This window comes from Xiphophorus hellerii, chromosome 12 (genome assembly GCF_003331165.1).
Source record: "Xiphophorus hellerii strain 12219 chromosome 12, Xiphophorus_hellerii-4.1, whole genome shotgun sequence".
Classification (NCBI taxonomy): domain Eukaryota; kingdom Metazoa; phylum Chordata; class Actinopteri; order Cyprinodontiformes; family Poeciliidae; genus Xiphophorus; species Xiphophorus hellerii.
In genome coordinates this window covers 17,422,138-17,444,195 of record NC_045683.1, presented here as the reverse complement: position 1 = coordinate 17,444,195, position 22,058 = coordinate 17,422,138, and the positions used below count along the sequence as shown (strand labels likewise).

The following is a 22,058-nucleotide window of genomic DNA, read 5'->3' as shown; positions in this document are numbered from 1 at the left end:
ATTTTAGTGATTAGTTAAATAATTCAACAAATTCAACAAACTCATTAAATTATAACATTATATGACTGATTCAAATGTCAATTTCAGCACAATCATTTACAGCTCACTGACAGAATCCGCATGATTAAAGACAAAAGTATCGTAATTCAAAACCCTCCTGGGTTGATTTTCTGTCCAGTGTAAGAATAAGAGGTGAAAACAATGGACAGATAGATAAAAAAAATTAAATAAATATATCCAATAACACCCATATTTGGTTCAAATGCTATAGAAAATCTGTAATTCATTTAGTAAAGTGTGTATTATCTTTTCATGACTAAGAAATAAATAGCTTGAAATGCGCGTTCCATTTCGTGCTTTTCTTGACAGGGGTCACTTTTACGGTACATCACCAGAGTACCGCTGCGCGTTCATTAAAAATGACGTCAACCGTCCCAAACAGTTTAAGGCAGAGAGGTGAAAACATCTTAAACTTAAAGAACGAAAACTGCTGGAAATTAATTAATTTAATTACGGCTAAATCGCTCTACTTTCAACTACGCTGTGATTGAATAATTTTAATTCGCGTGAAAAATAAATCACGTATCCCACACGTTTCCGTTGATACATCATACAGCAAAGTGTAACAGCAATAACAGTCCCCTACCCAACGCCCACCTAACACACTGGGCGATAGCTGTATTCCACAAAATAAATTCATACTCGCCGCTACTGTACAAACAGAGTTCGCCTAATAAAAGGATTTTTTTTTTATTAAGGATCTAAACGCCGAACGCACTTTGCAAAACCGGATAAAAACTACCCGGAGCCGTTTTAATGCGACGCAACGGATTAATGGCTGCAGTCTATGTAGAGATCTCTTCTCATTGTTTACATTTAGAAACGGCGTGTCTCCTGCGTTACAACAAACTGACATCGTTCCAACATCAAACTCCGCCTCACCACGATGCTAATTAAATCTAACTATGTTTAGAATATATGTCTTGCAGTCAGTATCAAACCGACAAGCTGCGGGCTAGCCCTGCGAGCTAACAGTCGCTTCTCCATCTTCACTGTGTCGTTTTTAGCTCCAGAGATGCTAAGTTAGATCTCTGTTTCAGTTTTTTTTATTATTGGGACTTTCTTCCTTGTTGGATGTTACGGACTGTCAGATGAAGGAGGACGTATAGCGAAAGGTGTGCCTGAAGGCCAGACAAAATCTTCTTATCTTCTTAACTTCACAGGTAAGCTCTCCCAAAACAGTCAGTTTTTCAGGGAGTAACAAGCTCCAAACAGCATAGATGTGGACTTTGACGCCTCTTAAAGAACTGTCATCCTGCTTCATATGAACGGGGTACTGCTGCAACCCAGTAACTTGGAATACTGTCAGAAAGTTACATTATTTCAATAAGTAAATTTTAAACCCAAGTTCATAAAGATTTATAACATACAGTTATTTCAAGCGCTTATTTTTTGTCGATGAGTATGCGTTAAAGTTAATGAAGGCATCTCAATGTCTATAGAAAAAATGAAAACTGTATCTATTACATGATACTAAAGCTCAGAGGTTAACTGCTAAAAAAAGATTGCTCTTTACAGTGTGCAGTATCCAATCATCATAATGAAACGTTTAGTAGAAGGAAAAATTATGATAGAAAGGGATGTCCGCTGTGGAGTAAAACCCACTTAAAAGTTTAGGGAAGATTCAAAAGGTGTGCATGTACACCTGGAGTCAGAACTTAGGAAACAACACCAAGATGTATCCAAGACAAGAGATGTAACTGTTGCAGTGGGTTAAACCACTCCTGAAGCAGAGACATCAAAAATGACTCACCTCCAGCAAGGAGGAAAAAGAACTGCCTGTCGCTCAGTGGTCCAAAGTTCATTTTTTGTAAACTATTAGAATTTGTATTGTCTCTCTGTACAGGTTTTATTCATAAAAAAAGAGTCTCACTTTTTGAACTGAATTAATAAAATAAATAAGCAATTAAAGGATATTCCAATTTTGGACATGCACTAACAGTTCTGTCAAAAAAGGGTTTTAAAATTGGTTTTATGTAATATTCAAGTTTTTTGGAGAAAAACAAACAAACAAACAAAGAAAAAACAGAATTTTTTATTTGATTGTAAATTATTTAAATGTAATAAATTATTTATTGAAGTGGAACCAGTGGTCTACATTTTTCTTTTCTAGGGTGCACCATGTTTAGTGTCCCTCAAAGCTCCAAGTCCGAGTTCTTGGACAAAGCCAGGCAGGCCAGAGAGGAAAGAAAGGGACACAAAGAGAAGGAGAAAGCAGCAACCCAGATCCAGGCTCTGGTGAGGAGATTCCTCTGTCGCTGCAGACTCCAGAAGCAAACCAGGTGACTACATTTTCATGAGCTTTGCATTGTTTTTGTATGGTGATGTTCTGAGTTGCATTTTCTTTCGATACGGTTTTCTGAATAGTGATTTTTTCTTTTTATCTTATCAGGAAAGAGGTTGATGACTATTTTCAACTTTCTGAAGCGGGGACAACAAAAAGAAATGCACTTTCAATTTTCAAAATTGCTCGAAAATTGCTATTCATATATCGCCTTGAGGATAAGATGGTGAGTTTACTGCTGTCCATTGGTCCATGTCGATCTGTGATGAAATATCGTCTTCAATTGCGACAGTTTAAAAATATTGAAAATACATATCTTTTCCTTCTACTCTGTTAATGCAGTTGTAGCCCTCTCTAAAGTAATACAAACATATTAATGTAGTTAAACATCATTTCTAGTCAAAGAGGGGTTGCCTCAGTATAACTTGTAGATTTGCCTGTGCAACTCAAACTGATTTTTAATTACTTCCATCAGAGATTTGAGAAGCTATGTCGAGCAATTCTGGCCAGCATGGAGGTTGAAAACGAACCTAAAGTAAGTCTGGCTAGTGTTGTTATCCTTTAGAAATAAATCATTTTTTAATCTCACTTTCTTTCAGTGATGTTTCTTCCTTGTGGTTTTCAGGTCTGGTATGTTTCTTTGGCTCTCTCCAAAGACCTCACTATTCCCTGGCTGAAACAGATCAAAGATGTCCTCTGGATCTGCTGTCAGTTACTGAAAAACCTTAAGGTAATCCTTCATCCAGTCTTTTAATTATTGCATCCAATTTGTTCAGTCCTCGTGTTTCAGATGTAGTCGTACAACCAACTGTGTGATTTTTCAGCCTGACATACTTCAAGACAACAAGCTGGTTACACTGTACCTCACCATGCTGGTGACCTTCACTGACACGTCAACATGGCGGATAGTCCGAGGAAAGGGTGAGAGTTGAGTATAAACAGATCTGCTGTTATTGCCTGACACACTTTATTCAAACAGAAACATAATGAACAATATTTCCCTGCCAATGTTGCAGGTGAGGCTCTGAGACCTGCTTTGACAAGGATTTGTGAAAATATTATGGGGCATCTAAATCAGAAGGGATTCTACTCAACATTGCAGGTTCACGTTTACTGTTTGCTTTTTATACAGTTTAAACAAGACAATTGTGTTCAGTTGTGTTTTTTTTTTTAATTTTTGAACCCCCCCACACATATTTGTTAAATATGAATTTTGTGTTACATTTGTGTATAGATCCTGTTGACCAATGGTTTGGCCCGGTCTAAACCGTCTCTCTCTAAAGGCACCCTGACTGCTATTTTCTCTTTGTCTCTGAGGTACATTCATATTTCAGTTTCTCAACTTGAACGTTTTAGTTTTGCCACACATGGACGTCTGTTACAGTTTGTGTTTTGTAAAACTGTATTTCCAGCCTTGCTTCTAATCTAAATCTGATCTTTTACAGGCCAGTCATTGCAGCTCACTTTTCAGAGAACCTGCTCCGGTCCTTCCTCCTCCACATCATGTCCGTTCCCGCCGTGGTGTCCCACCTCAGTGTCTTGACTCCAGAGGTAAAAGCCTGTTGTTGTGAATGTATCTAGTACCATGAAATGTTAAGACCGTTTGCCTTTATATATACTTTGTCCCAACAGTGCATGGCATTAATCCAGACCCATGACCTCTTGCGGAAGTTCATTTTGTTTCTGAGCCGGGAAGAACAATGCCTAGACATCTGTGTGTGTCTTGAGGGCAGCCACTCGCTCTGCTTACTTGGTAAATGCTTCCAGATGATTTAGCACTTGGCTTTTTAATTGCTAAAGCAGATTTATATGCAGGTCCATTTTAGTGAATTGGAGTGTCATCAAAAGGTTAGTTTAAATAGTCCAGGTCAAAAAATTAAACTGGTGTTTTTTTTTTATAGACTAAATCCATACAAAGTGATTTATTTCAAGTGTATTTTTAATAATTTTCAACCCAATTACCAAGCTAAATTAACTTTTCACAGACAATGCAGTTTATTGGAATGCATCTGTTGTTAATGTTACTTTCAAATGTACCCAACAGGAAACCTAATCCAGTTGGGTTACCTCAACGAGAAAGTCTTAGAAGAAGAGGCCAACCATTTTGTGAAGGACCTGACTGACATGTTGTCATACTGCCAAAGATACGTATCACAAAAAAAGTCCAACCTAACGCATTGGCATCCTGTCCTGGGCTGGTTCTCTCAGACTGTGGACTACGGGTCAGTGAGTCTTTATGTGTTTAAATAAACCCAGCAGTTTAAGTACAACTTTTAAACTGAGCCAGTCAGATCCAGAACAAAAGTTAGAGAATGACAAGAAACTTTGCTGTAAAATATGAATAGTTTAGTTTCTAACTTCATCTTTTTTCTCCAAACTTTAAATAAATTGCCAGCCATCAGAAAAAAAATATTTATTTGGCAGGTTCTGATAGAAAAATAAAGCTTAAACCTCTAAAGTTGTATAGTTTCCTCATTTTATTATGCATACTCCATCTTTAATATACAGAAATGTTATAAAATGTGTTAGAAATACCCATTCATTTATATTTTTGTTGATAAAGATTAATCGCTTATTTATTTTTTTGCTATATTTGATTGTTTTCTCTATTGTTCTTGTTGTTTCTTTCATTTTCTGTCTGCCTGTCCTTTCTCTTTCTCTGCTTAGTCTGAATGAGTCGATGCCTCTGGTCACTAAGCAGCTTCAGCACCTGTGGGGCGTATCTGTCATTCGAACTCTCTTCAGTGACGTCCTCTCCAAGAAGCTGGAGAGTCAGGAGTCCACCCCACCGCCGCCGCAGCCGAGCACGTCTCAAAACAATCTACCCGTTAAGAGTAAGTTATCAAAGTAAAACCTACAGAATCTCTCAACACGATGAATTTTCTGTCATTCAGGATGTGATGTGTCTGTATCGTTTAAAGATCTTTTTAAGAGAGCGTTTCAGAAGTCGGCTTCTGTGAGGAACATTCTGAAACCTGTCGGAGGGAAGCGGGTCGACTCGGCTGAAGTTCAGAAAGTGTGCAGCATCTGTGTGCTCTACCAGACGACTCTGTCCACGCTGACGCAAATACGCCTCCAGATACTCACCGGTCAGCCACAGAACCCCACACGCTATGTTCTTGCACGCATTGTTTTAGATGATTAGAACTGTCCTGTTCTTTTACTGCAGGTCTGACACATCTTGACGACCTTTTACCAAAACTGTGGGCTTTCATCTGTGAGCTTGGTCCTCAGGGGGGCCTCAAGCTTTTCATGGAGTGTCTGAACAACGATACAGAGGAGTCGAAACAGCTCCTGGCTATGCTGATGCTGTTCTGTGACTGCTCTCGTCACCTCATCACGTAAGTAGATCAATTTCCTCTTAATTTCCTCCTCTATAATGTAGAATAAATTCAAATTGAAACCTGATTTTCCATGATGGTTTTTAAATATAATTTAATTAGTTGGCTTCAGAAATTTTGTAAATCCCCCTTTAACTTTTTTGCGACATAAATATCTTTCAGAATTTTGGATGACATTGAAGTATATGAGGAGCAAACATCCTTCAAAATAGAGGAACTCATCACTATCTCCTCTTTTCTGAACACGTTTGTGTACAAGATGATTTGGGACGGCATCTTGGGTGAGTCTGTGACCTTTAGCCAGAACACCGGTGATATGAGTTTCTTTGAAGTTTCAGGGTTTCTGTCTGGAAAAGCATGGAATTTGATTAAAGTAATTCCCAGAACTGGAAATGGTTATAAAAGAAAATAGAGTATGGAAAAATCAAAGTATTTTTAGACATTTTTTTTCCTGTGCTATTTTCTAAAATTAACATCCATGTATCCGTCCGTCCGTTTGTTCGAGACTTTCCTAAGACAATTTAGTTGGGAAGTTAGTAATTCCCAATTAATAAGCTTAGTCTTTTCCTTTTCCTAATAATTAAAGACACGAGTGAATCTTGTCTCCAGTTAAAGCATTTGTCCTAAATTATAATGGGTGAGAAGGATTCAAAACCTAAAGTTTAGCAGGTGACGAATCGGTCTCTCAGAAAAGCAACGAAAAGTATTTTAGTTTTATCTTTAGTTCTGTTTTGTCAAGTTTAATTTTTAAAGCCTGACCACTGTAGAAAACTGTATCTATCAGGCATTTATCATCAGATTTTTTTATTTATAGGATGGAATAGAATTTAGGTCTGGAAATGAATGCAATTTCAACATCAATGTGTGTGAACAATGACAACCAACTTCCTTTGAATTTAATTAGCTTTATACTTACTGTGCTTTATAGAAAATGCAAAAGGAGAAAAGCTGGAACTCTTTCACAGCGTTCATGGTTGGCTGATGGTCCTGTATGAACGGGACTGCAGGCGCAGGTTCACCCCCGATGACCACTGGCTACGCAAGTAAATACTCAAAAACTATGTCACCCGTCTCAGGCGACTCACTGGCTTTCAGTTTAGAGATATCCTCATTGTGATGAACGATCTTGCTGTTTCACTCAGGGACCTGAAGCCGAGCTTGTTGTTCCAAGAGCTGGAAAAAGGGAAAAAAAGAGCTCAACTTCTACTGCAGTACATCCCACATGTTATCCCACATAAAAATGTGAGTGAATGAGATTCTCCAGTTAAAGCATGTGTCCTGCTTAGTGTTTATGTTTTTTTTTGCACAATGGTAATTCCCAACATTCTATTTTCAGAGAGTGCTGCTGTTCAGAAACATCGTCACAAAGGAGAAAGAAAGTTTAGGGTTGGTAGAAACCAGCTCGGCTTCTCCGCACGTCACCCATATTACTATTCGCCGCTCACGGATGCTGGAAGTGTGTAGTAGAGAATTATTTTTTTACTTATTTGTTACATAACTTTCTGGTTTGTTCCTCAGTAATTGCTGGATTTCCCTGCCTGTAGGACGGATACGACCAACTCCGCAGGTTACCAGTGAACTCCATAAAAGGCGTAATTCGTGTCAAGTTTGTTAATGACCTGGGAGTGGACGAGGCTGGAATTGACCAGGATGGGGTCTTCAAAGAGTTTCTAGAGGAGATCATTAAGAAGGTTTTCAATCCTGCCCTCAACCTGTTCAAGGTAACCCGAATAGGTGGCCCACTTTGTTTTGTTTTCTTCAAACCACCTGGTTCTGGTTTGATCCGTTGCTTATTTTATATAGACTACAAGTGGAAATGAAAGGCTGTATCCCTCACCCACATCCTACATTCACGAGAATCACTTGCAGCTCTTTGAGTTTGTTGGGAAGATGCTCGGTAAAGCTGTTTATGAGGTAATTTTATCTTCAAAGGTGCTGATTTCTGCCTATTGCTCTGAGTGATGTGACAATCAACTGTTGGTTTTGTCTTTTTAGGGCATCGTTGTGGATGTTCCTTTTGCCTCGTTCTTCCTCAGTCAAGTCCTGGGACACCACCACAGCACCTTCTACAGCTCTATAGACGAGCTTCCCTCCCTGGACTCTGAGTTTTACAAAAACCTCACTTCCATTAAGGTCTGACTCTGTTACTGCGTTTACATGCAGCCTGGAGAAGTCTGAACATTTTTGGAAAAGGTTTTAAAACAAAATACTCTTATCTTTTATTCTTTAGCGCTATGACGGAGATGTGGGAGATCTAGGACTGACATTGTCCTATGATGAAGATGTTATGGGGCAGGTAGGTAAATATAAAAATGGAGGCATATCAGAAATACATTTGATCTACTGTATGAAGTTTAAGTTGATGTTTCCTTGCAGCTTGTCTGTCATGAGTTGATACCTGGAGGAAAAACTATGCCAGTCACCAATGAAAACAAGTAAGTAAATTAAGATTCCATAGTTAAAAACCCGTGTTGATCCTTTTAAAGAAAGTCCTTTGTCGAATCACCGTCACAGCCTGATTTCATCTCTCCTCTCTATTGCAGGATCAGCTACATCCACCTGATGGCTCACTTCAGGATGCACACGCAGATTAAGGAGCAAACGGCAGCTTTCATCCGGGGTTTCCGCAGCATCATTAATCCAGAGTGGCTGCACATGTTTTCCACACCTGAAGTTCAGCGGCTGATCTCAGGGGATAACGCAGAGATTGATCTAGACGACCTCAAGTAAGTTGAATTTTTACTTTTGTCTTTCTTTTTACCATTCTTCTAGCCCACAAAATATTATTTGACACATTTGTCTAATGCTTCCTTTTCTGTTTATTGAGCCAGTTTAACATACACTCATTGTTGTTTTCGCCTCTTACAGGAAACACACTGTCTACTATGGAGGTTTCCATAGCAGCCACCGTGTCATCATCTGGCTTTGGGACATCCTGTCCAGTGACTTTAATGCTGAAGAGAGGGCTATGTTCCTGAAAGTAGGTTTCCCAAAGTTAAATACTTGTTTTTACTACAAATTCAAAGTGATTTTACTTTTCATTATCTTTCAAATATGTTTTTATAGTTTGTTACCAGCTGCTCAAGGCCACCTCTTCTAGGCTTTGCTTACCTCAAACCACCTTTCTCCATCCGTTGTGTGGAAGTGTCAGATGATCAGGTAAGAGTGAAAAATAAGTTATTTGTTTCATGTGCTTATTTTGAGCTGTATCTTTTACAGGTTTGGAATCATGCAATAAAAATATGCATAAATTAAAGATTATGAAAGAAACTCAGAGTGGGGTTTGGGGTTTGGAGGAATAGAAATGCTGTTTTTTCTCTGCACCCGTCATCTCTCTGTACATTTTCTTCTCACCCCACTTTCTCTTAGGTTATATCTACTGTTTCCATTAAGAGTATACAACATGACAGATTAAGGGATATGAAAATAAAACAACTTTAAAACTTTTTGAGAAAAGAGTGTTAGTGTACACATTTAAATGAATACTTTGAAGGAAACTTAAATTACACAACACATTTTGATCAATTTGCCCATTTTACTTTCCTAATGTTCTCCAAATTTCTCAGCGTGTGAAGACGAAATGCTGTACTTGAATTAAAAGGTGCTTTAACTAGCATAATGCACCAGGTTACTACCGATTGTTTTCTTTTTTTTTTTACAATTTTTCTTGGAACAGGTTGTTTGTTTTTCAGATTAACTTTACAGATATGTCGCATTAAAGGTGAAGAAGTTTTGAAATACTTTCTAGTAGCCTCGTGGTTTTAAGTAAGAAAGAATATACAAATCTAATACTTGTGATGGTCAATCCAAAAATAATTGTTTGTGCACATTTTGTCTGCCCTGTCCAGGACACAGGAGACACCCTCGGCAGTGTCCTCAGGGGCTTCTTCACAATTCGAAAGAAGGAGCCTGGGGGTCGACTTCCCACTTCTTCTACGTGTTTCAACCTTCTCAAGCTGCCCAACTACAGTAAGAAGAGCATCCTGCGTGACAAACTGCGTTACGCCATCAGTATGAATACAGGCTTCGAGCTCTCCTAATTCTGCGCTGGGACAATCTGCACAGGATGGATGTGATAAACAACATGAACTGAGCGGGATGCTCAAGCTATCTGGCACATTATAGAGCCATCAGCTAAAGAAAGGAGGAGTATGATGGAAGATCTGATCTCTGGTTGAGCGCTGATGGAGTGAGATCTACTCTAGGTCTCTCTTCAAAGAGGAAGCTGCTCCTACAACACAGTAAAATTTTAATGTCTACTCTTAAAAATGAATTTTCATATATTTAACATGATAACACTCAAATATACCGTGGTTTGATCTCAGTTTCTCAGGCTTAACAGAATCATTCTTGGATCAGAGGCCACTGTTTTAAGACAACTGGAAAGCAATACAGATGCAATGCAAGCCATTAGACACGAGGTCTTACTTACATAAGTAAAACCAAACAACCAATCATTGTTAATATGCTGTCAAGTTTGGATTTCATCCGTTGAATCCAGAAACGCATCTAAAAAAAAAAAAAAGCTTTTATGACTGTAAGACAAATCCGTGTCTTGTGATGAATCTCCAAGAAAAAGAAGTCGTTGTTCGAAGTTGTAACTTGGCATTAATTCCCTTGTGTTGCAGCGTTTGAGCCATCCAGCCAGTTGTGTTCTCCGGTTGTCTGAGAGCCAAACATCACCTTCACTTCTGTTCAGAAAGTCTGATCATGATAGTCTGATATAAAGATGCCCTCGCTGTAGCATCACTTACCTTTAAGAGCAGAAAATGAACTGGAAACGATTTGTCGACATTTTTACCCTTCATGCCGGAGTAGGTGAGGCTGTGCTATGTGCTACGTCTCTTTTTATCGCCCAAGTTTAAAATCATGAAGTGGTTTAGTCTTCTATGTATTTTATACCAGGAAACCATGTTCACTCCACCTCATACTAATGCTGAGTGCCTCATGTCTAACCGTTACCCCATGCTAGCACATGTGCTGTTGTTGTTCAGCTCTAACCAATTACCACGTTTTGGGAAGAAAAAGCCATAGATATTGGGGCTATGGTCCTGGACTACTTCTCTGAACGAGAGAGATCTGACTGAAGCAACCATGGAGGCTTTTACTGTAAATCCCTCTGATCTCTGTGGACTTTTCTTCAAGCCATGCGGAAAAGATCTCGCGGTCTGAAGACCTTTTAAAATGATGTCACGGACTGACTCGTCAACCAAATAAAACTGCTCAATTGGACGACGTTCCCTTGAAAATGTTGCACTGGTTTTTGTGGGGACATGAAGTTGAATGTGACCTTAATAGCCTGAAAATTCCTTGAGACAGGGTTTATTTACGTTAGACAGTGACAAAGGGACTGTTTGTCGTCATGGGACAAGAAAAAAGACAAACCTTCACTCAAAGTGTTGAAGGACAATTGAAAATCTAGTTCTTTAATATGCAAGAACACATTTTCTGTTATGAATTAGAATAAATATTTAGTGTCTAACTTCCTAAACTATGGCCACTAACTTGTGTTTAAACAGTAAATGTGTACAATACTAGTGGAAAGTTTATGCACCCTCATAATCATGAATACTATTCATTTTGGGGTTTTAAATTTTGGGGTTTTAATGGTGGATTAATCAACAAACAACAAAAATTTTTAATAGAATAGGGTGCACAAGTCTGTAATTTACCTTTTTGTTTTAGTACAAATTATAAAAATTGCATCACATGCATAGGTACAGTCTCTTAATTAGTTAAAAGTCCATCAGCTTGTTGCAGAGAATTTAAGTTATTTTTGTAGCCATCAATTAGCTTCTGGTATAATTCTGCGGGATATTTGAATCCTCTTGTTAGCAGGAAGGCTAGAGAACTTTTAAACTGGTTGATTTCCTGACTTAGTGTCTGATTGTGGTCATACCCTACAAACTTGCAGTAAGGTTGCCATTCCAGGAGATTAGTATCAGTGTGGGATTACACCCAAGTGTAAAAACTTTTAACTGTCTGTTCCTGGTTTGCTGGCAGTTCCCCAGCTCCCCGGTGCACCCCCCATCTATGTTTGGGATGGATGTCCTGTTGGAACACACACTTGTGGACAAGTTTTAAACATCTAGCCTTCGATTTGAGATTAGGTGAATAATTTAGTAGTCTTCCTTCATTGTTCTATCTGCTTGATGCAATTCACCGGCAGAAATGAGCCCCGATCATGATGCTGCCACCACTATGTCTGAGTGCTGTTGCAGTTTTGCAGATTTGAAAGTCTTTCCTTCACTTATACTTTTCTCCGCGACATGCAGAGAAAGTATTTCACCAAATATCAGTGGGGATGTATTTTTTTAACCATGTGTGAATTTTTTCTGAAACCCCCCCCCAAAATCAACAACAGTTCAGATGCATCTTGTTAAAACCCCAAGTGAATATGGTGTTTATGCCTATAATGACTGAGTAAACTTCTCTCTGGCACAATAATAAGCTTGTATCCTTTCTACTAACGAGATTTTTTATAAATTAAACAGAAAAACTAGTGGAGGATCAAACATCGTTTCAAAGCCTTTTTTAGTCTTTATAAGAACTGGACATGCTCCTAATTAATCAATACACTACAGTGAGGATGTGAAGAATGATGCCTCACATGCTTGTTTGTCTCTTCTGGAGCTCCCCTTGTGTGTTTTTCTAAATGATGTCAAGTGAGGGATCGGTTAAAAGTGTTTCAGAGGACCGCTAATGTTGGCTTTGAGCAGTCATTCACTCTTTTAGGCCGAGAAATAATAAAACGCAAGCTAAAATCTTTCCCACCCCTCCTGTCAAAATGTATAATCTTCATGTCTTCAAAGCTGGCTGCACAATAGTGTTGAGTGTTTTTCTTTGTTGTTTTGACAGACTTGTCTACATGTAAAATACTTTTTTAATCCTGTATTGTTGAATCAAGTATTATATAAACCATTTAAATCCTGCATATGCTGTCAATGATTTTCTTGTCTTCAGCTTAAATAAATGGTTGATTAAAAACACCTGTCTGAGCCATTAAGGCCCACCGTGGGTGGCTGACAGGCTGGTAGGATGAAGGTTGTGAACTTATTCGCCTTTTCTGGTTTTTCTAAATACCGCACATGGAGGATTATGGTGTGAATGCGCACGCATGAGTCAAACCTTCTCCCCTAAGCTCAGTGGCTTGGTCATTGCACACCACAGAGGCTCCCTGTGAAGATTTTCCATCCATCTACTACATTTCTGTCTCACTGTGAACCTGTAAAATAATGAGTGGCCCACCTAGTCCATCCCCAACCCGATGGTTCAAAGCCCTCCGCAGGTAAAACTGTTTGATTTTGCATTTAATATTTGTTTTTATTGTTATTTCCTGGAAATGGATAGAAAGTTGAATATGATCTGTGGCTCGATGCTAGTCAGCAGCACTGTTAGTTTTATGCGCATCACCTGATTGGCTGGAGTTGTTAGGATTTCCTACTATCCTCCCTGCCTGTGGGGATTTCACCTGAGGGGGTGACCAGGCTTAACTTCAAATTGGCCCCATTTAAAGACACCAGCACTGCTGATTTCCTGGACTAGAGTGAACATGAGTGGAAAAATCAGGGCGTGCTATGTTTGTCAGAGGAATGGTCGTTTAACATGCAGAAGGTATAAGGTCTAACATGATGCGGATTAGAAGTATTCCTGGGAACGTTAGTGCTGACAACAGTTTGTTGTTCCAGGACGAGGCTGGGAGAACCCTGTTTGAGGACATACCCTCTGGAGTGTGTGGATCTGCTGAGGAGGGCAAGAATTGCCTTTCAGGCTGGACGGACCCTGAAGGAAAGTTTCAGATTGGCCCAGCTGGAGGCTGTGGTGCGGATGCTGGAAGAGCATGAGTGTGACTTTGTGGATGCTCTTGGAAGGGACCTTCATAAGGTACATCACCTGTCATCTTTCTAACGCTCAGTGAGAACACAGAGAGTTGTTTTACTGTCTTACTGTTGCATTACAACAAATTAGAACGTCACTGAATGGGTTATTTATTTCACCAATTTAAAAAAACATGCAGTTAAATTTGATTATTAGGATTTACAGGTAATGAACATCCCAAGTTTCAGTTTCAAGGAAGGTAAAAATAATACATAAGTCCATTTACAAAACAAATTTTTAATACAGAAAACGGTATGTTATGGCATAAAACTTTAATAAGAACTACTTTCTTGGTTAATAATAACAATGTGCTGACAGATGGAATTAGAGAAAAAGAAAAATGTGTTCTTATCCAGAGGTAATACTTGATTAACCAAAGAATGTAGTTATAATAGTGTGTTTTGTTTTTACTTAGACGTTGAATTTTTCAAGTTTGAAAAATAAACCGTGTCCCAAGGAGCTGAGACTCTGAATAGGAAAGTCAGAACTTTCTCACCAAACCCAACATGTAAATCCAATATGGCTGCCTTGTATCTAAAACTTTCTGATAGAGACCAAAAGAAACTGTATGCCTATAGTCCTGTTGAATTGCATTTCATTAAACCTTTCAATGAAATTGTAATTACATTTTATTTTTAAATACTTCTGACTTAACAGTTAAGCGCATTGCTAAAGAAGCTGACTGCTTACAGGGAGTTGAACGTTTGTGTGTTTACTTAAAGCACAAGCTAGAGAAATAACTGCAGTCTATAGAGATCTTTTAAACCGAATCACTGAAATCAAGTAGGTCATTCTTATTTTAATTTGAGATTTACCTGCAAATATTGCATTTTCTTTTCGTTTCAACCAGCCGCGGTTTGAAACGGTCGTGTTTGAACTGATCATGGTCAAGAATGAGGCGCTTCACGCAATCAGCAACCTGAAGAAATGGATGGAACCTCAGTCTGTGGAAAAGAATCTGGTGAGAAACCCATTTCTCCAAAACATCTTCGTGGCAAAACGACTGGGATTATTCAAAGCTTACACAACCTGAAAACATTCCAGTCTGACTGCCACAAAGAAATCCATTGTACAGAGTCCACTAAAGCAGATTTAAGCTAAGTTGCACTGACCTTTTAAGTATTCAGTGGGGGTCGAATCTTTCTTCTTTTTTTTCTCCTTTTCTCATTTGCTTCCCCTGTAGCCTAACTTTGAAGTTGTTTGTGCAGTCCACCAGCTTGGACGAGTGTTTGGTGATCAATGAGCCCCTGGGTGTGGTGTTCATCATGGGGACCTGGTGCAGTCCTGTCCAGATGTGCTTGGTGCCTCTGGTTGGAGCCATTGCAGCTGGTGAGCAGCGGCACTGTCTTGTAACCTCACAGAGAATCTGACGTTCACGTAGAAATCTCATTCATGTAGGAAACTGTGCCCTCATCGGTCCTTCTGAGTACACCGTGCACACAGCACAGCTTCTGCATCGTCTTATTCCTTTCTACTTGGATAATGTAAGTAAGTGAGCAGGGAGGATCGACTGCTCCAAAGGTCTTTCAGCAAGTTACACAATGTGACTTCACCTCGCCAAAAGGTGCCTGCTGATGATGCAACATGCTGCAAAGTGGATGGAAAAAGTTTGTAGAGCATTTGCTGAGGTTAAAGAACTTTATGAGCTGTAATCCCTGAGCCAAATTGAATTTAAGTGTTAAGTACGTGATAAGCCACTCTCTATTAATTTATTTATGATTTAACGACTTAAATTATTACTGGAGTTTCCAAGGAGAGTCATTTACCTGCTTTCCTTTTTTGAGCTTTCAAAATTCTGGGAAATCTGAGATACTGGAAGACAACTAAAGAGAGAAATACAGTTTAAAGACACTGTTGTTATGAAAACTGTTGGGATATTTGATAGAGAGGCTGAGTTGGCAAAAAGACACTGCTTTTTTGTTCATTTTTAAAACTCTGCATTGTTTTTGATATTGTGTCTGATAATTTTTTTGTGTAAAATTTGCTTAAGAATTTAAACCTCTCAAAAGCAAATAGATTTTTTTCATATATATAAACTTTACATACGGTGCAGATGATTTTCCATCCACAAATTTAAACTTGTGCATCAACTTGTGTTTTAAAGTTAATTGAAGTTTGGCAAAAACTAAACAAATACATTTCAAATGCATCATTAAAGGCCCACAATAAATGTGACATTCTTTCTTAAGGTGAAGGAAAGGAAATATTTTTTTTCATATAAGTTTAATTTATATATGAGTTGAGTAAAAATAATAAGTTATAATGTTAAGGTAATCGTCTCCCAACAAACAAATATCTGAATCAGGTGCAGCACAGCTAAAGGACATCATGCTTACTCATCAGTTTTTATCTTTACTGTCCAAACTTCATGGAGACAAATGTTTTGATATCATCTGTGTCTTCATCAGAGTCAGTTATCTTTTCTCCACTATTGTTAAATTAAGAGCACATAATTTTATCTAGTCAGGTAATACGAAAATAAGTTGACCTGAGACTCGTTGGAACATAATTCACCTCCATTTCTGTTGTCTTGTATAAAATATAACCATTGTCAGAGACGCATGATGTAATATGATATATAAAAACTCCATGTTTTTTTTTTTGGCATTCTAAGCAATACTTTAACAATAATTTATTTTTAATTTGCTTAACCTTCAGAAAGGATGACATATGCATGAAATGCTCTTATGCAAAATTTTTGTTTTCCTCAAGGAATGCTTCCATGTGATTCTTGCAGGCATCAGTGACTTGCCTGAGATTGTGGAGCTTAAATTTGACCACGTATTTTTTACAGGTAACCAAATCCTCAACCTTTCAACACACATTTGAATGTGTTTCATGGTTTAAAGCCCCTTAACATGGCTGTCACTCTTCTTCAGGAAACGGAGAGGATGGAAGCAGGATTGCTGTGGCTGCGGCCCGCACTCTCACTCCCGTCACCCTGATCCTGGGAGGAAAGAACCCGTGCTACGTGGACCAGCACTGTGACATCACCACCACCGTGCAGCGAATTGCATGGGCGCGTTTTCACAACGCGGGTCAGAGCATCATGGCCCCCAGCTACATCCTCTGCCACACAGATGTTAAGGCGCGGCTGGTGCAGGCCCTGAAATGCTGCCTGATGCAGTTCTACGGCCCCGACCCGAGAGAATCCCGCAGCTTTGGTCGCATGGTCAACCTGGAGATCTTCAACCGTACACGAGAGCTGTTGTGGAGATCTGGGAAGGTGGTTGTTGGTGGGCAGGTGACGGAGGGAGAGAAGTATATTGGTAGGAAGCTACATCCTTGACTTTTTATAAAACAACTCTTATGTATACATGCACAATGTGATCAGGCTCTGTGCTTGTATTTGAAGCCCCAACAGTTCTGGTAGAAGTGGCAGAATCGGACCCCATCATGCAACAGGAGGTCTTCGGCCCGGTTCTCCCAATACTCATTGTAAATGGCGTGGATGAAGCCATTGCTTTTATCAATAAGCAAGAGAAGCCCCTCTGTGTGTATGCATATTCCACCAACAATAAGGTACATCATAACAAGTGGAGATGCAGTGTTGGTCAAAAGTTTACATACAGCTATCATAGACATATATTTTATATTTGCTTTAGATCTTCTTTCAGTATGAAATGATTATGCAACAAATGACTTTCATTGGTCAATTTATAGAAAATGTTATAGTGTGGGTTTTCTCTGATCCACACAGGTTCACAATTATACATACATGCATATACTGTATATATACTGTATATATATGTACACCCCTACTAATGGTTTTTTCTTTTTCTTTATTCCTGCTTTATTATTTCCAAGTTTGGTTTTGATGTTTGAAATAAGTGTCCTAAAGAAAGATCCAAATGGCTGATTTCTAGTTTTATTTGAGATAATTTTGATGAACTGTGAGGTCGTCTTCTATTCTTATGACACACTGGCAGCAAAACAGCCCTACAATTTGAGTTGTAAAGGTCTGAAAGCCTCTCACTGACTAATTCAGACATACTTTTTGTAACTGAGGCTAGTAAAACTCTGCCATATCTAACCGTAAAATATTTGTCCAGGTGGCATTCTGCTCGGCCATGTTGACAAGTCAATTTTCAGTCAGGCTTGAAGTTAGTCACTTTGGAGGAAGTTTTTTTTCCTGCTTACTTGATTCTGATGTGAAATACACTTCTCTTTAAATAGTGACACTTGTGATTCTTAGATATTGCTAGGCAATTCCAACAGGACAATGATCATTAAAACAAGATTTGTAATTAATTAAACAGGTTGGTAATAAACATGTGGAAAGTCCTGACATTAACTAGGCTAACTATTTCTTCAGTTTCTCAGAGTAAATTGTGATCATGTATTGACCTTCTTTTTACCACAGATCATTTCCAGACTCATGAGTGAGACCTCCAGTGGAAGCTTCTGCTCTAATGACTGCATCTTTCAGAGCCTGATGGTGGCTTTGCCATTTGGTGGAGTGGGTGAGTGTGTCATGTCACATACAATGACATAAAAAAAAAGAAAAAAGAATAGTGTCTTAACTATACATTGAAACATTTTCTTTAAGGCGCCTGTGGAATGGGGTCCTTCCATGGTCGCTACAGCTTCGATACGTTCTCACACAGAAAAGCGTGCTTGCTTAGAGGGACGCGGTTTGAATGTGTCACGTATCTGCGCTACCCACCCTATGAAGACCGGAATCTGTCTCTAATGACGTGGGCTTGTACGCTGTCCCAGAAGAGCCAGGGCTGGTGCCAGATCATGTGAATGTCTCAAATACTCTTATTAACCTGCAAGAGGAGAAACTATAATGGGAAATATCAAAACTAATTCTAATCAGAGTGAGAATATAACCAATGTGGAATCAAGTGGTTAACTTAAAATATTTTATGTTTATTTGATGAATTGCTGAGCTTATTGTGTAAATTTCTAACTTTTGATGTACATGTACTGCTTGTGTGTGATATTTAAGAAACAATGCACTGAACTAAAAGCACAACTGTAGTATCTGCATCTATCACTGTAGAAACAAAGGCAGATTCTAATAGGCGCGTTCATTCAGGTCTCCTGTAGATCTTCTCCTCTTTGGTTTCCTTCATGGCTGAGTATCTGGCAACTGTGAACAGGTAGTCGCTCAACCTGAGTGCAAAAAAAAATGTTTGGACTTTTATCAGATGTTTAATCGGAAAGAAAGATATGTGTTTTTAAAGCAGATAATACTGACCTGTTGAGGAATTTTGCAACATCTGGATCTGCCTCCCCTGAACGCACAATTGGAGCAACACTGTGCAGAAAAACACGGAGCTGTCAAAAACACAGTAGCAGTGAAACAAGAATAACATATCGTCTAAATCTCTGTGTCCTGAATGTTTTAGATGTTAGCCTGGTTCAGCACACCTGAAGCAAATAAATAGGTTATTAGAACGCTCCTACAGAGCTTAGAGACCTGCTGAGGAATCACTTCAGCCATTTAAATTAGCTGTGTTGGAGCAGAAAAACATCTGAAATATGCAGGACATAGGTCCTCAAGGACCTTGACTGCAAAGCAACACTTAAACCACAAACAGTTGAGTTTAAACAGCTTGAAAAACGCAAAATACACAAGTGAATGCATTGGGAACCCTATTCTAAAATAAAGATTCATCAAACACGACTCGGAGGGTGAGGAACAATTTACATTATCATGTTAAAAAAACAGCGTCTGTTTTTCTTCTCACATTTGCTGAATACACTGAAAGTTTGAAAATGTAGGTTTCCTCTTAATTAATTAATTAATTGAATAACTATTGATTTTAAGAAATGAGGAATGGGGTGGTAACCCCTTAGCAATCTTGCTGGTCTGGAACTAAGATGCTGCTCTCTTACTCGTAGATTTGAGGTTATTTTTTTGTTAAAATAAGCATTTCAAAAGCATTTCCTTTGTTTTAACATGATGTCTTCTGTAATTGTGATGCATTCAAAATGATCCATGATTTGTGGTAGGAACAGATGGGCCTGACACCACAGTAAAAAAAAACACTTACATGGAATCAGCAGGGTGCATGTCGTGGTCTGGTGGTTTCCTAGACCTAACACTTAATTTGCTATGTACAGATATAATATGCCAAACACAATGACAGATCTGGTTAATCATTGAATTATCATTTCAATGATTATTTTAATCAGTTCAAAATAATCATTGAACTGATTATTTTTTATCACAACTGTGTGTGGTGAAGCTGACCTGCGCTCCGCTCTCCGACAGACTGTCCGAGCTAAGTGCAAAGCTGCGCTGCTCTTCCCCCCAGACTGTAAAATACAAATATGAGTAATCTAATCATTCGTAGGAACATTCAGTATCTATAGAAGCAGAAAGATGCTTACAGGTAAAATGAAGTTGGTCAGCGGTGGGAGTTCCTCTGTAAAATGATCAATCCATGTTTCCAGGTCAGTGATTGCCTGAGGACTGAATTTTGTTCTCTCTGGTAAAACAAAACAAAAAAATTACATCAGTGATGAAAAATAAAGAGATCACACCAACCTGCATTTGCATACTTCTATGGATTTCTCTTGCAGATGATCGAGGAGTAGCAATATTGGAGCCCACATCTTGTAAAATACACTGGATCTACAATAAAATAACATATATTTAATGCATGTTGATTGCTTGCTCTTTAAATCTAATGAACTTTATGTGCTGAAACTAACCTGTGCTCTGCCTTCAGTCTGTCAGAAGAGTAGAGTGCAGGCCAGTTTCAGCACATTAAATAAATTTGGCATGAACAAAATCATACCTTATCCAGCTGATCTGTGAATGTATGACCTTTGTCAAGACAAAACTCTCGGGCCAAACTGTAAAGTTAGATACAAAAGTGAGTCAGACAAACTGAAATATTTTCGGCAAATGTGCTGATTTAGATTTTAATTTTGCATTTTTTAGTTCTTGTCAACAGCTCTGCAAAAGGACATCTTGTATTTGATATTTTTCAGCAATCACGGCATCTTACCAACTCCACTTAAAGTAAGTTTCACTGAAACTGAGATTTCTTTTTATCATTAAGGACTTTTGCATTCCTCCTGTAAGTTGCAGCTACATAGTTTTAGTTAATACTTCTTTGTCTGCATGTTTAGTAGAACCTCACTTGTAAAAGAAAAATGCTAAAATATTGGTAGTAACTCTAAATATAATTTATTTTTTATTTTTTTGCAATTCTTTCGTTGAAATGTTACAAGCATCACATTAGTATCCTCTCACCCTGTCAGCAACATTTTCATGGAACATTATTTCCCTTAAAGTTTCATTTGTTTTCTATTTTGGAATTTGCATTTTTATTGAGCTCTGAAGCAGTCCATTAAGATGCATTGCATGCAGGGTTATTTTTCTTTTCTGATAACATAATTTTATGCAGTTTTTCTACTGTCTGACAAAAGTGCTTTAAATATCCATGTGCATACAATGATTTAATAGTGTAATAATACATAATTTACCCTATAGCTGATGACAACTCATCTGTATTTCCCAAAGCTTCGAAAATGTGATCTTCCTTTGGCCTCCTTTCTCCAGTGAATGTGCTGGAGAAACCTGCAAATCAGGAATCTAGTCAGTTTTTTTATTACGTTACAAAATGACCATAAATGTTTGGGATTTTTTAGATTTTTTTTGATAGGCCAACACAAAATAGTAGTCATTATAAACATAATAGACAGCATCTGTTGTTTTCAAATTGTGTTGAGATTTTTTATTTAAAGAATAGTTGAGATCTCAATAGCTGAGCTCTCATCCCCTGATTTTTAACCATGTGTAATGCAAACATGGATATACACTAATATAACTGAAAAGGGAGTCTGGGCCACAACATTTAAATGCTTTTATTTTGCCTGAGACACAAATACATATACAGATCATGTGGCTTTCAAACATAAATGTACATAAAGGAAACCACACAAATTTCCCCAGCCCATATTTCAAATATAGTTGAAACCAAAGCATTAAGATGTCTTCTTTAATTGGGTTGACTTACCTTTATCTCCAGTTTTGGTGTATATTTTAGGTGACTTGATTTCTCCAGTGGCATAACTGTAGGGGAAAAGAAAAGAATGAAGATTATATTGTTTATGAGCAAGAATGAAATCATGAATGCAATAATGACAGAATATAGTTTTAGGGGCTATTTGTTTTGCAGGTATAAGTGGCTGGACTCAGAAGAAACAACACTGTAAACATGTGAGCTCACAAGCAGTGCTAAGAAATACCTTCTGTCAGAACACAGTGGTTTAGGTGTCCGATGTTCGCTTATGAGCCTCCTTGTCCGCATAAAACAGCGGAGGAGAGCATGTCTGGTAATACCCGATGTCATAACGAGCTACAAGGTAGCAGCTAAAACTGAACGCTGTTTTGTAACGAAGAGTTTTGTCCCTCGGCCGCGTCCGTAGTTTGTAGGCGTTTCGTTTTCATCGCACGATTGGTCAACTCATCATGTGTAGGCAGATTTAGGGACACTGATTGGTCGGAAGGAAACGTGTTGAGGCAACTG

The 22,058-nt window shown here is 38.4% G+C and overlaps 3 protein-coding genes across 4 annotated transcripts; 2 read left to right on the top strand and 1 right to left on the bottom strand.

Moving 5' to 3' along the window:
* The first annotated feature begins 802 nt into the window (after positions 1–802).
* On the top strand, positions 803–12,617 carry ube3b (ubiquitin protein ligase E3B). 2 transcript variants are annotated; one of them, XM_032578895.1, is made up of 27 exons: positions 803–1,223; positions 2,174–2,342; positions 2,453–2,570; positions 2,820–2,879; positions 2,970–3,074; positions 3,169–3,265; positions 3,361–3,446; positions 3,579–3,661; positions 3,790–3,895; positions 3,977–4,097; positions 4,389–4,566; positions 5,012–5,178; positions 5,266–5,433; positions 5,514–5,685; positions 5,848–5,966; positions 6,614–6,728; positions 6,828–6,927; positions 7,022–7,141; positions 7,230–7,406; positions 7,489–7,599; positions 7,681–7,818; positions 7,916–7,981; positions 8,062–8,120; positions 8,229–8,411; positions 8,554–8,665; positions 8,752–8,844; positions 9,534–12,617. In XM_032578895.1, exons 2-27 carry the CDS (start codon positions 2,182–2,184, stop codon positions 9,723–9,725), a joined length of 3,207 nt encoding a protein of 1,068 aa, XP_032434786.1. In that variant the 5' UTR covers positions 803–1,223; positions 2,174–2,181; the 3' UTR covers positions 9,726–12,617. The 2 variants fall into 2 exon arrangements, with proteins under 2 accessions (XP_032434786.1, XP_032434785.1); XM_032578894.1 differs by having other exon boundaries at positions 3,169–3,271.
* A 151-nt stretch (positions 12,618–12,768) lies between these two features.
* aldh3b4 (aldehyde dehydrogenase 3 family, member B4) lies at positions 12,769–18,312 on the top strand. The gene is made up of 10 exons (XM_032579270.1): positions 12,769–12,973; positions 13,374–13,569; positions 14,414–14,524; positions 14,772–14,892; positions 14,962–15,047; positions 16,276–16,357; positions 16,443–16,832; positions 16,919–17,085; positions 17,927–18,026; positions 18,113–18,312. Exons 1-10 carry the CDS (start codon positions 12,921–12,923, stop codon positions 18,310–18,312), a joined length of 1,506 nt encoding a protein of 501 aa, XP_032435161.1. The 5' UTR covers positions 12,769–12,920.
* Positions 18,313–18,417: 105 nt separating this feature from the next.
* mmab (metabolism of cobalamin associated B) lies at positions 18,418–21,944 on the bottom strand. Its single transcript, XM_032579269.1, has 9 exons — positions 21,778–21,944; positions 21,546–21,601; positions 21,013–21,106; positions 20,319–20,376; positions 20,080–20,152; positions 19,909–20,006; positions 19,769–19,833; positions 18,770–18,829; positions 18,418–18,684 (listed from the first exon to the last, which is right to left on the bottom strand). Exons 1-9 carry the CDS (start codon positions 21,879–21,881, stop codon positions 18,600–18,602), a joined length of 693 nt encoding a protein of 230 aa, XP_032435160.1. The 5' UTR covers positions 21,882–21,944; the 3' UTR covers positions 18,418–18,599.
* Between the last annotated feature and the right edge of the window lie 114 nt (positions 21,945–22,058).

Coding starts and splice junctions, on each gene's coding strand:
- ube3b (XM_032578894.1), top strand. CDS start 2,182: ATGTTTAGTGTCCCTCAAAGCTCCAAGTCCGAGTTCTTGGACAAAGCC. Junction 5,434..5,513: donor ACGCCTCCAGATACTCACCG/GTCAGCCACAGA, acceptor CTTTTACTGCAG/GTCTGACACATCTTGACGAC. Junction 5,967..6,613: donor GATTTGGGACGGCATCTTGG/GTGAGTCTGTGA, acceptor TGTGCTTTATAG/AAAATGCAAAAGGAGAAAAG.
- aldh3b4 (XM_032579270.1), top strand. CDS start 12,921: ATGAGTGGCCCACCTAGTCCATCCCCAACCCGATGGTTCAAAGCCCTC. Junction 15,048..16,275: donor TTCCTTTCTACTTGGATAAT/GTAAGTAAGTGA, acceptor GTTTTCCTCAAG/GAATGCTTCCATGTGATTCT. Junction 17,086..17,926: donor CATATTCCACCAACAATAAG/GTACATCATAAC, acceptor TTTTTACCACAG/ATCATTTCCAGACTCATGAG.
- mmab (XM_032579269.1), bottom strand. CDS start 21,881: ATGACATCGGGTATTACCAGACATGCTCTCCTCCGCTGTTTTATGCGG. Junction 20,377..21,012: donor GAGTTGTCATCAGCTATAGG/GTAAATTATGTA, acceptor CTAACTTTACAG/TTTGGCCCGAGAGTTTTGTC. Junction 18,685..18,769: donor GTTGCAAAATTCCTCAACAG/GTCAGTATTATC, acceptor TTTTGCACTCAG/GTTGAGCGACTACCTGTTCA.